Source organism: Poecilia reticulata, chromosome 20 (genome assembly GCF_904066995.2).
Source record: "Poecilia reticulata chromosome 20, P_reticulata-male-v2, whole genome shotgun sequence".
Lineage (NCBI taxonomy): Eukaryota > Metazoa > Chordata > Actinopteri > Cyprinodontiformes > Poeciliidae > Poecilia > Poecilia reticulata.
In genome coordinates this window covers 25179279-25191827 of record NC_088849.1, presented here as the reverse complement: position 1 = coordinate 25191827, position 12549 = coordinate 25179279, and the positions used below count along the sequence as shown (strand labels likewise).

Sequence of the window (12549 nt, the reverse complement as noted above, 5' to 3'; positions counted from 1 at the left end):
TGTTTTAATATCTTTCTTTCTGTTTCTTGGTTTGCAGAATAACGTCACATCGTGCGTCTTCTGGAATTTCGCAAAGAACAGTGAGGACAAACATTCATGTCTGCTAGCAGCTTTAGAAAACTCTGACATTGACATTTAATTTGTTTCAGACGGTTCTGGGGGCTGGGATGACACCGGCTGCTCCGTCGTCAGCGCCACCCCAGAATACACAACCTGCAGCTGCAACCATCTCACCTCCTTTGCGATCCTGCTGGTATTTCTAAACGTTTATCCTTTTGCTGAGTAAAACAAAGATGTGGCCTGAATACGTCTGATTATTTTGTGTCTGTTTGGGCTTTAAACAGGATTTATCCAGAGAGGGAATATCTGACCCTCAGCAGGCAATGATTTTGACTTTCATCACCTACATTGGATGTGGAATATCTGCGGTTTTTCTAGCCGTCACCCTGATAACATACATGTTATTTGAGTAAGAACATTACACTGCAAAAACACAAAATCTTACCACGTATTTTTGGTAAAAAAAAAAAATAAATTATGTTCTAATTATAATCACAAAAAATATTTTATTTATTTTTACATACTAAATAAACAAAATAAGTACACAGTACAATGAAATATGCAAAGTAGTTGGATATCTGTAGCTCTTTCCAAGTTTACCAGATTAAAGACAAAACATAGATACTTACATTTTCCATTTTGAAATTTTAATTGTATCTTAATTTTATCGCCAATGTTTATTTTAAATGTGGATCTGCGTCAACTGTCTGAACTGGCTAACTAATTTTAGGCTATTTATTTACTGTGAATGCTGTAGGTCTTTGCTAGCATTGTGAGCTACCATGCTAGCAAAAACCAACATAATTATGATACCCTTTATGCTAATATCATTTTAACTAATTTGAGCTTTTACATTGTTTTTTTTGTGCGGCATGTCGTATCCTTTTTGTAGTCACTGTGCTAGCACTAGCCTAGATTGCTTACTTTTTTTAGCTTAGTTTTGGCTTTTTAGCAAATTTTAACTTGTTTTTTTTGACTGATTGTAGTATGTTACTGAAGGTTAGCATGCTAGAGCTAGCCTTGGTGCTAGTGTTACCTTTTTAGCTAATTTGGCTTTTTAGCTAATTTTAACTTTTTCATGAGATTTTTTCACTCCGCATGGATTATGTTACTTTAGGCCTAGATGCAATCATTAGTAATTGTGCTTGATAAAATCAGGGAAACCCTCACAGCACTTCCCTATTTAAAGCAGCTTTTTTTAAACCTATTTGACCAAATGAATAAAAACTAGCTAGCGTACCGCCTCTTGCCCGGTACGCTAGCGTGAGATAGGCACCAGCGCCTATCTCAGCTAGCGTACCGGGCGAGAGGCGGGGTCACCCTGGACAGGTCGCCAGTCTGTCGCAGGGCAACACAGAGACACACAGGACAAACAACCATGCACACACACACTCACACCTAGGGACAATTTGGACAGACCAATTAACCTGACAGTCATGTTTTTGGACTGTGGGAGGAAACCGGAGTACCTGGAGAAAACCCACCATGCACAGGGAGAACATGGAGACTCCATGCAGAAAGACCGGGGCTGGGAATCGAACCCAGAACCTTCTTGCTGCAAGGCAACAGCTCTACCAACTGCACCACTGTGCAGCCCTTGATTATATTTTAGCTAGTTTTAGCTTTATAGCTTATTTTACCTTATAAACTGTTGTGACCTTCTAATTTAGCTTCGTAAGCACTGTTCTGCACTGATTTCTTATACTGTTTTGGTGAGATGTTTGCATTTTCACCAAAAACATTCAGTAAATAGCATCCACACTGCACTTTCTGTGAAAATACAAATTTTCTAGTTTTGAACTTAGAATCAAGGACCGCCCAAAATAGTTCCAAGGGCTGCAAATGGCCCCTGGGCCTCACTTTGGACACCCCTGTTCTAGTACAAACACTTGAATAAGACCAACTTACAAGTAAATGTTCAGCAAGACATATAAACTTCTTATGTCACTCAAACTACAGACTTCTACATATCCGTTGGTTATTTCTGTAAGCAGTAATGATGAATCTGTCTTTGCAGAAAACTCCTCCGCGATATTCCAGCCAAGATCCTGGTCCAGCTCTGCTTGTCCCTCCTGCTCCTCAACCTGGTCTTTCTGCTGGACGGCTGGCTGTCCATCTACGAAAACGTCAACCTGTGCATCAGCACTGCCTTTTTTCTGCACTACTTCCTGTTGTCCTCGTTCACGTGGGCGGGGCTTGAAGCTCTGCACATGTACCTGAGCATCGTGCGCGTGTTCGCGCCCTACCTGAGTAAATACATGCTGAAGTTCTCCCTGATGGGTTGGGGTAAGAAATGCTTAAATTAGGCTCCAAAAGTTAAATATGTTTATTGTTAATTGCACTGACAACCATTTTTGCCTAATTACTGTTGCTACTAGGTTTTCCTCTCTTTGTGGTGGTCGTTATTGTAGCAGCGGACAAAAACAACTACGGTCTGGTTCCAAATGGAAAATACGAAGATGGGACGTCTGACAAGTTGTACGATTTTTATTATTTTTCTCCAGTTTCTCCAACATTCAATTATCTAACATGCAAAAATAGCCATAAAATTGCAGCTGCATGTTCTTGGGAAGATTTATGTTAAGATATTGGTACTGTAAGCAAATTCAAAATAAAGGATTCACAGTCGGTCCTACAAACATACAAGTTTTTGCTGCTAAGTTTAATCAGAGTTGCTAATATTCCTTATCCTAAACAACACAGGTGAACAAAAAAACTTAAAATCATTATTACTACAACAACTACGCAAAATTAAACATAATTTCTTAATATGGGCTGTTTTAAAGTGGAACTTTTCTAACCATTGTACCAACTAGCTGTTCTGCTAATGCTAATGCTAATGCTAGGCATTTGTAAGCAAGAACAGGATTTGGTGTTAATTTTAATTCATTCATGAGATACACGTTTAATTTAATTTCAAGCAGCTGTTATTTAATCAGTACATGGAACATAAACAAGCTCACCAGTATGAAAGCAGTAACTTTTGGAAGTTCATTTTATTTTTGCTTCATTTAGGTGTATGAGACGAAAGCTACAAGTTGAAATATGATTTCAGTAAAAATGTTAGATCGTTTTACAGCTTCCTGTAGCAGCTAGTTGTGCTGTAGAGCTTTAGCTAGTTTGCATGATAATTAGGATTCAAAGGGTTTCAACTATCTTCAGCAGAACTTCTTTGCTACTAGAAGTAGCGAGATGCTTCTTTTTGAGCTAGAAGTTAGCTAGCACAAACTTAAACATTTGTATAAAGGTGTCTTTGCGTGTAATCTACGTGCAAACACAAAGAATAATGTGTAAATCTTTTGCTTCATTATTTATAAATGAAGTTTTTGTTGGAATGGTAGCATCACAGCCGACTTTATGTCGTTATGTTTGGCTAGCTTCTCTGCTAGCATACCGTTTTTAACCCACATTTAGCTTGTTTTCGTGTGTCTCTCTAGTTTGCATGATAATTAGGATTCAAATGGTTTCAACCATCTTCAGCAGAACTTCTTTGCTACTAGAAGTAGCGAGATGCTTCTTTTTGAGCTAGTAGTTAGCTAGCACAAACTTAAACATTTGTATAAAGGTGTCTTTGCGTGTAATCTACGTGCAAACACAAAGAATAATGTGTAAATCTTTTGCTTCATTATTTATAAATGAAGTTTTTGTTGGAATGGTAGCATCACAGCCGACTTTATGTCGTTATGTTTGGCTAGCTTCTCTGCTAGCATACCGTCTTTAACCCACATTTAGCTTGTTTTCGTGTGTCTCTCTCTAGTTTGCATGATAATTAGGATTCAAATGGTTTCAACTATCTTCAGCAGAACTTCTTTGCTACTAGAAGTAGCGAGATGCTTCTTTTTGAGCTAGAAGTTAGCTAAACATTTGTATAAAGGTGTCTTTGCGTGTAATCTACGTGCAAACACAAAGAATAATGTGTAAATCTTTTGCTTCATTATTTAGAAATGAAGTTTTTGTTGGAACGGTAGCATCACAGCCGACTTTATGTCGTTATGTTTGGCTAGCTTCTCTGCTAGCATACCGTCTTTAACCCACATTTAGCTTGTTTTCGTGTGTCTCTCTCTAGCTGCTGGCTACGAAACGACATCGCCTTTTATGTGGGCGTGGTCGCCTACTTCATCCTCATTTTTGTCTTGTGCCTGGCGGTCTTCATCGTCGTTATGGTCCAGCTGGCCCGGATCAAGAAGCAGAACCCTCACAACCAGTCTCCCCACCGGAGCACCATGACCGACATCAGAAGCATCATCGGCCTTGTCCTGCTGCTCGGCCTCACCTGGGGCTTCGCCCTGTTTGCCTGGGGAGAAGCCAGGCTCGCCTTTTTATACATGTTCACCATATGCAACTCTCTGCTAGGTGAGCGCTAATCAGAGCTGTATACATCTTTATTTATTTTTTAACTGCATTCTAACCGATTAAAATGTCTTGTGTAGGTTTGTTTGTCTTCATTTTCCACTGCGTGGTAAAGGAAAACGTCCGCAGGATGTGGAGGACGTTTCTGTGTTGCGGAAATTGGCGTCTGGCTGAGAACTCAGGTGAGCTGCGTTGTAGTTGTCAGCGTCGCCACTAGGTGGCGCGGCCGTTTTGTGAGTCATATTATGTTCAGGTAGAAGTTCAAGAAGAAGACGTTTTTCTTAGGTAGTTTTATGGTTTTTATGAGAGTTTGCGTCCATAAGGCTGGTAAGTTACAGTCTATTCATGTTTGAGGAGGATAATGTGTGTATTTTATTACTTTGGATGGTTTCTGTGTGCTCAATTTGCCCAGAACAAGCTATGGCTAGGCTAAGCTAAGCTAAGCTAAGCTCCACTCTAAAATGGTGGATTTTATTATGCTTAGTTGCTCTTTTTCACTTTATTTAACTATATTAGTGACTGAAAGATAAGACCGAAGTAATAAGAATAATGCTTTATTTCATTTACCAAATATAGTTACTTTATAAAGACCTAAAAAACACACAGAAAGCCTGATTTAGATATATTTTCTCCATAGAATGCAGCCGGACTGCCACACACAACAAGTTGTCGGCGGCGGCTACAGCTACGACATCGGCCAACCAGCACAGCAACCTAAGCTCCTCCTTCAGCAGCAACGTCACCAACAGCAACTGTACGTGTGGCAGCGCATTTCCTCTTCCTGTCTGTGCAACATCCCAAATCAGTGCATTTCCTCTTCCTGTCTGTGCAACAACATCCCAAATCAGCGCATTTCCTCTTCCTGTCTGTGCAACAACATCCCAAATCAGTGCATTTCCTCTTCCTGTCTGTGCAACAACATCCCAAATCAGTGCATTTCCTCTTCCTGTCTGTGCAACAACATCCCAAATCAGTGCATTTCCTCTTCCTGTCTGTGTAACAACATCCCAAATCAGTGCATTTCCTTTTCCTGTCTGTGCAACAACAACATCCCAAATGAGTGTTTTTCCTCGTTTGCCTCCCATCAGGCTCTGTGTTTTGGGACAGCGGAATATCGGAACGCTCCAGCAGCGACGTCGTCGTCCAGGAGGCTGGCAGGCGGAGCCAGTCTCTGCAAGGCGAACCCTGAAGGGAAGAGATGAGTGATGAAGTCTGGAAAAGGTTGAGTGAAGGAGAAATGTATTTCACAGCAGAGGAAGACTGGAAAAAGCAAGACGTGTGATTATTTCCTCAATGAAATTAGACAGGCAGATGGGTAAATGTTTATTTTTTTAATAATGCAGGATGAACATTAGCAGAGAGGTATGGCTCTTTTATGACTGAAAATTCAAAGTATTTCACTGTTAGAGCTGAGACTCAATCATTTAAAGACGATGATAGATGAGAGCAACAGGAGCCTTTTCACAGTTTGACCGTCATGATGCTGCTTTGCTGTCAACGAATTTACATAATCATAATAAAACTGTGCCAAACTAACTTTGTGTAATTTATATCTAAATATGCTGTTTAACCGGGAAGCACCAATGCAATGTTCAATACTAATATAGATATCTTAGGTTTAGTATCGCATGATATTGATTTGTTTATTTTTTTAATTCTAAATGACCAAAAACAAAACATTGGATTTGGGTCATTATGGATATAAATGACATATTTATATATGCAGAATGAATATATAATACGTGTATTTTATTACTTTGGACTAAGTGGGGATTAAAATCTGACACCAGGAGTCAAATAATCTAAAATTAAAACTGATCTTTTTTGCATCAGAGTTGCCTGGTGGTGTTTTTTTTAGCTCCTTAAACAGGTTTTAATGGGCAGGTCGGCCGCTGCGCTCCCAGCAGAACCTCACGCCGCCCAGCATCGCCTCATCTGCAGCCCATCAAGGTTGGCAGCTGCTGCAGATTAAGTTTTACAGAGCAGCGTGACCTCTGAGGAAGGACCGACGCTGCGTGAATAATGGATGCAGACGCAGATGTTACGGTGAAAGTTAGCAGAAGTTATATTTGGGTTTTTAAATCCTCCAAACCATCCATCCATCCATTTTCTTGCACCCTTTTTCCCTCAGTGGGGTCGGGAGGGTTGCTGGTGCCCATCTCCAGCCAACGTTTCGGGCGAGGGGCGGGGTCACCCTGGACAGGTCGCCAGTCTGTCGCAGGGCAACACAGAGACACACAGGACACACAACCATGCACACACACACTCACACCTAGGGGCAATTTGGAGAGGCCAATTAACCTGACAGTCATGTTTTTGGACTGTGGGAGGAAACCGGAGTACCTGGAGAAAACCCACCATGCACAGGGAGAACATGGAGACTCCATGCAGAAAGACCGGGAATCGAACCCAGAACCTTCTTGCTGCAAGGCAACAGCTCTACCAACTGCGCCACTGTGCAGCCCATCCTCCAAACCGCCTGCAGGTAATAAGTTTTTTAAGCATTTTCCATTATGAAGAACCTCAAATTCTGCTTGCTAATTGTTTCACCTGTTCTGACTCACCTGTGTGTATAAACACCACCTGTCTGCTCTTTTGTCCTGTAAATGTTCTTATCTTAAAAAGAAAATTGCATTTATTAAAAAAAGTTATTCCTTCCACCAGATGTCAGTGTAATTCCACCACATTTTTACATCTTTTAGTGCATCTCCCTGACAATTTTTGCTGCTTGCAGACAAATACAAGATAAACTTTTGAACATTGTGCATTTAAATTGCACTCTACGGATACAAAATGCTCTAAAATAAAAATAAAAAATCTTGCAGAAGGTCGTTTTCCTGCCAGATTCTGACAAGCTGTGTGCAGAATAACGTTGCTCACTCCTCTAATTAACTTGCAGATAACTAATCACAAGGGAAGATATGTTTCCTTCCCCGTCAGGAGTTTAATATATGAAGGTTAACTTTTAGTGCAGCTGTGAAACCTGAACAATGAAAGCGACTTGGGAAAAGACTTACAAATGCAACTTTTTATTAATAAAATAAGGTTATTATGAATTATTTCTGCTTATGTGTCCAGAAATGAGCTTGTAAAGAACGCCTTTGACTGTAAGTGTTGTGCTGTGGCACGTAAATCTTCCCTCTGATCTCTATTATTACAGGCCATCAATATTTAATGAGGGTCAAATGAAAAGTCCATCAGTCCCTGGGGGCTTCAGCTCAACACCAGAGCCGGTTCCCAGCATGCAGGTCATCATTTGTTTTAAACAAATAAATCCCAACTTCAACATAAAATTAAGCTGATTATTACTGAAAACTCAGATGCTGTAAAAAGGTTTAAAAGCTCAGAGAAACAGCCTGTATTTACTGTGGAAGTGTGAATTGTTTGCAGCTGAGTTGTTGTTGCTTCTGATTTCCCAGCTGATGCTAAAACTCTAAAACTTCACCGACTTCCTCTTCGAACTTAAAGGTGCATTCAGAGCTGCAAGGGAGTTTACAGCACATTTAAGCTTTTAGCTCAGCTTTTAAAAGCTCCGTATTGCAATATGTCAGTGAATCTAACATTAAATGTATGTCACACAACACTGTGATGAGATTTGACAGACAGTGGTTTTCAAAAATATCTAAATCTCAGTTAAAATGGCCTCTTAGTGACGCCATTTTAAAAAGGTTCAATCCAGAAGAAGTCTATTCAGTTAAAAAAAAAAAAACATACGGCGCCATCATCCTCCTACCACTTCCTGTCGTCTTCCTTCGTATTTTCCGCCAGTGGTAACATCTGGTTATTTATCACGACTCGTGATGGGGGGGAAAAGTGTTTCAATTGAAGTTCTGCGAAATAAAACTTCCTGCTCATCTGTTTTAAATTTTGAGTAAATTTGTTAGTTCTTTGAATGTCCAGTAGAGGGCACTAGAGACCCATACGTCTGCTGTTTCAGTCAGAGAAGAAACGCAGACGGAAGAAAAAGAAATGGCAGACTACGTAGAAGGAGCGCATTTCAGCGGAGCTAGAAAAATTTTATTTATTGGAAATACTCGTCATAAATGCTGCTGTTATATGAAAAACATGCGTTTTGTTCCGGGATTTATCTGCTGGTGAGTCTGTTGTTTTGTTTCAGCTGCTTTTTGTTTGGACTGGAAACAACCACTGGAGGACCAGGAGTAGCTCTGTCAGTAACGGCTTTGGGAAATTAACTAACTGAACTGTTACACTGAAAGTCTAAACTGGAGTCTATATTTTTCTTGGGAATTGTTTTGAGTGAGTTTTAAAGCTAAGTGGTTAGAAGATTACCCTGATTTTGAAAAAATAATTTTATTTTTTATAACAATGGATATTAAAGTTTTTCTCCATTAATTGTTTGGTAATTGGTAGAGATGTGCCGATCGATAGGTCACCGATCATAATCGGCCGATTTCCGTGAAAAAGTGAATGATCGGTGATCGCCGATCATTGGCTCTTGTTGCCGATCACCTGCATCTCATTTCTCAGCCTGCCTGTGCAGCTGGTCTCCTCTTTCCTTCACTCTGCAAACGCGCAGCAACAAATCCTAAGCGATGTGGAACTATAACTATGACGCACTGAGTGAATGGGGACGTTTGCGTGTTGCAGTGGAAAATTGAAGCAGGTCAAAATGCATCAACACAACGAAGCTAATACGACATAAAAACAATGCCATACTTGACGGAGTTTGGCTACATTGAGGCTCACTGCAGTAAAAAGACATATGGAGGATCAGATAGCAGGTAAAGCAGCACAGCTACAAACACTCACCCGGATTAGCATGACGGTCAGAAAGCTAAACAAATAACCCGCTAAATGATTTAAGTCTCTGAGCTGCGATGTAAGACGCTGGTTCTGCTCTCGCTGTTGAACCGCTGCTACGCTACAGGTAGTAATATTTCATAGACGGAGCGTCGCTTCTGCTCCACCTGGTAGTGACTCTCACACCGAACCTCTGCTTAAAGCTGCAGCATCTAACTTAAAAAAATACATTTTACATATTAAAACTTTAGCTGTCCTAACATGAGACAGATAATCTCTGAAAAATAATCGATCTCCTCCCTGCTCTGCATAATTACTCCGCTCAGTCAGAAACAGCCACTCAGAACTAGCAGTAATCAGCTAGCCGCCATGCTATCAGGAAGTTTTCATTCAGTAACTCTGGATTGTTTATTGTAATGGATCCTGTATTTGCCTTTGAATGTTAAGTTTTAGACTTGAATTTTTTTGGCAATGTTGAGAGGTTTTATTTTGGCTCTTTGCATTATTTAGCCTCTTCAGAGCCTCCATATGTTATCAGTCTGTTAAATATAGTTTTACTGATAGCAGTACAATTTGCACAATGCCTGTTTTGTTTAGTTTTCTTCTTGGAAAAAGTTATTAAAAACAAGTTTTTGTCTAAATTAAGGTGAATTCATGGATCCTTTTTTCACATAATGTAACTGGTAGTGTTTATGATTAAAAAAAAAGAATTATGTGATCTGTGATCGGTATCGGTGATCAGTATCGGTGATCGGCCCTCATGGGTGATCGGAATCGGTATCGGCAGGAAAAAACCTGATTGGCACATCTCTAATATTAAATATTTTGTAGAAATATATTCTCACTCTGACATTAAAGTTGTTTTTTTTTGTCTAAAAAAGCAAAATTTTGTTAATTGATTTGTAGACGAAATAAAAATGGTAAAAGTTGGTGAATACTTCTGTGTCCTTCAAGTAAAATCCTAGAAGTTTGAGCTCAGGAACCATCAGCTCTTCATGTTTCTGGACTCTATTATTTGGCTCCATAAACGCGTCGCAGCCTAATGTTTGCTCTGATGGAGCGCACACGGATCCTGCCGTCAGCTAATGGAGTAAACGGCGTCAACTTTGACTCCATCTGCATGAACAGGGCTGTTTTATTCAAAAGCAAACAGAACGGCTGGCTAATAACATGCGGCATCAGCACATAGAAACCCCTCCCTGGGGAGCCATCAGATCAATGAGGCAAAACCACTCAATCAGTTGTTGATTGAGAGGAAATTGCTGAATCGGCTGGATATTTTTGCTGTTCTGCAAACTGGATAAGTTTAACCACTAACGGAAGATTAAAACAGACAAAACTTTTTTTTTTCCATTTTAGCTACGCGCATAAAAATAAATCATCCACAATATGAGGAAGAGAATTGGTGCTGCTGAGTTCAGAAGTGGGTTTATGTGATGCTGAGGTTATAAAATGATACCCGACTGAGGGCTAAAATTAAATGTGAAGCTTCGTTCCTCTTCTCTCTTCAGAGTTTGAAGTTGGCACATCTGAAGTTGCCAAAGGCAGGTTTGAGAGGAAATTACATGGTTGTGCAGCCTTTTATTAGGCGTATTACAGTAATTCATCTCTGTCAGCAACTACAGCCTGAAAGATGTCTTCATCAAGTTTTATGGAAACTTAATAATTTAGCTAGTTTTCTTAAGGGGAAACTCTAAAAGCACACTTATCTTTAGATAGGAGAGTTTAACCTCATTTAAAGCAATAACAATGAGCCAAACACCTTCATTAAACTCCGTCTGTGTTTAATGTTTGCTTCGCCTCAGTCTCTTCCTGCCTGAATAAATAAAATTTAAAGATGTTTTTCTCATAAAACAAAAGACGTGAACAACAGAGGAACGTTAGAGCCAGGTGGAACCGCCTTCAGTTGTTTCTCCATAATTAGCATATTTAGCAGTGAGTACATGAGAATGATTGACAGCCCTAAGACCCGCCTCCTGGCTCCGATTGGTTGTTTTAGATGAATTCCTTCAGACATCAATAGTAGTCCAGGAAGTCGGTAGAGGAGGTTATTTTTTTAACATTATCTGTTTCGTATTAAAGTGTAACAACAAGGTGACGGTTTTAACAAATAAATAAAAATCATATATTTTTTAAATAAAAGTTACATAAAAGCTTTAAGTTCAATTCAGAAAATTAATGGGGTTGTAAAAACCTCTAAGTTGTGTATATGGTACATGTTTTTAATGTAAAATGTAACAAAAATGAATTAATACGCAGCTGCAGATGAGGTACATGGAGCAAAACCATAATTGTGAGAAAAAAATATATATTTGCTTTGATTTACTAATATTTTTAACTCTGAAAGCAGCTGGATGAGTAAAGTTTAACACCCTTGTGTTCCCGTTCTGTCACCAAACAGATATTTATAAACTTTTGTTTCTTTTTAAAATTCATCCATTATTCCCCTTTGTGCAGTAATATTCCCCGGGTTCAGAGCTACACAAGTCATTAAAAAATAAAGCAAAAATAACAATCTTTGTGAATGTAAGAAAGAAAATCGTCTCCCGATGCTTTTCGGCACCATTTCCATTCCCACTTTGAAGAGCAGCGATCCGCTCTGCGTCCTTGCAGTGGCGTCTCAGCGGTGCTCTGAAGGCTCATGAATATTTGACCCGCTCCTCTGGACTCCCTCTGAGCTCGCTTTTTTTTGTTTTGTTTGGGAGAGCAGCGTTCCTGTCGGAGCCGCACGCAGGAACATTGTGGAATATTGATTTCACTTTTCAAGTTTCACATTAAAACTCAACCAAAATACGCTCCCTGGTTATTACAAAGCAACGGAACGAAGCCCACCGAGAAGCAACCGAAATTTAATATTTTCAGATTTGTTTCACACAATAAAAAAGAAGGAAGACGGCGAAGTTCTTCATTTTTTGTTGTTGTTTTATTTGAAGATTATATCAAAGATTTGTTTTGGCAACTCTTGTTCTCTGGGGGAAAGTTTGAAATATAGTTTAACAATATTCTGGGGAACTCCAGAAAAAACACTGATGGCGTCAATTAAGACGATAAAAATCTCAACAAACAAGAATAACATTAAATCTGTTAAGTCATAATTTTCAAGTTTCGTGTTGAAATTGAACATTTCCTGCACTTGAGTCCTGCCTTTATCCAATCATGACAGAGAAACTACTGACTACTAATAACTACTTAACAGAACCTCATAAATATTCAAACTGTCCCTTTAAGCCATGTTGGCCAACTTCAGCTCTGCCACAACAGCAAGTCTGACATATATATGTATATACAGTATATATCCATCCATCCATTTTCTAGCATCCTTGTCCCTCAGTGGGGTCAGGAGGTGCTGGTGCCCATCTCCAGCTAACGTTCTGGGCG

General features: G+C 39.6%; 1 protein-coding gene across 2 annotated transcripts in view; it reads left to right on the top strand.

The window, feature by feature from the left end:
- Positions 1-6242, top strand: part of LOC103456930 (uncharacterized) — a 39219-nt gene extending 32977 nt beyond the window's left edge. For both annotated transcript variants that reach the window (XM_081601572.1, XM_081601571.1), the window contains 9 exons: positions 38-80; positions 150-253; positions 345-469; positions 2078-2346; positions 2439-2538; positions 4127-4413; positions 4491-4592; positions 5048-5164; positions 5499-6242. In XM_081601572.1, the coding sequence (XP_081457698.1) occupies positions 38-80; positions 150-253; positions 345-469; positions 2078-2346; positions 2439-2538; positions 4127-4413; positions 4491-4592; positions 5048-5164; positions 5499-5599 (1248 nt within the window). In that variant the 3' untranslated portion in view covers positions 5600-6242. The remainder of the gene's footprint in view (positions 1-37; positions 81-149; positions 254-344; positions 470-2077; positions 2347-2438; positions 2539-4126; positions 4414-4490; positions 4593-5047; positions 5165-5498) is intronic.
- The last annotated feature ends 6307 nt before the right edge of the window (positions 6243-12549 follow it).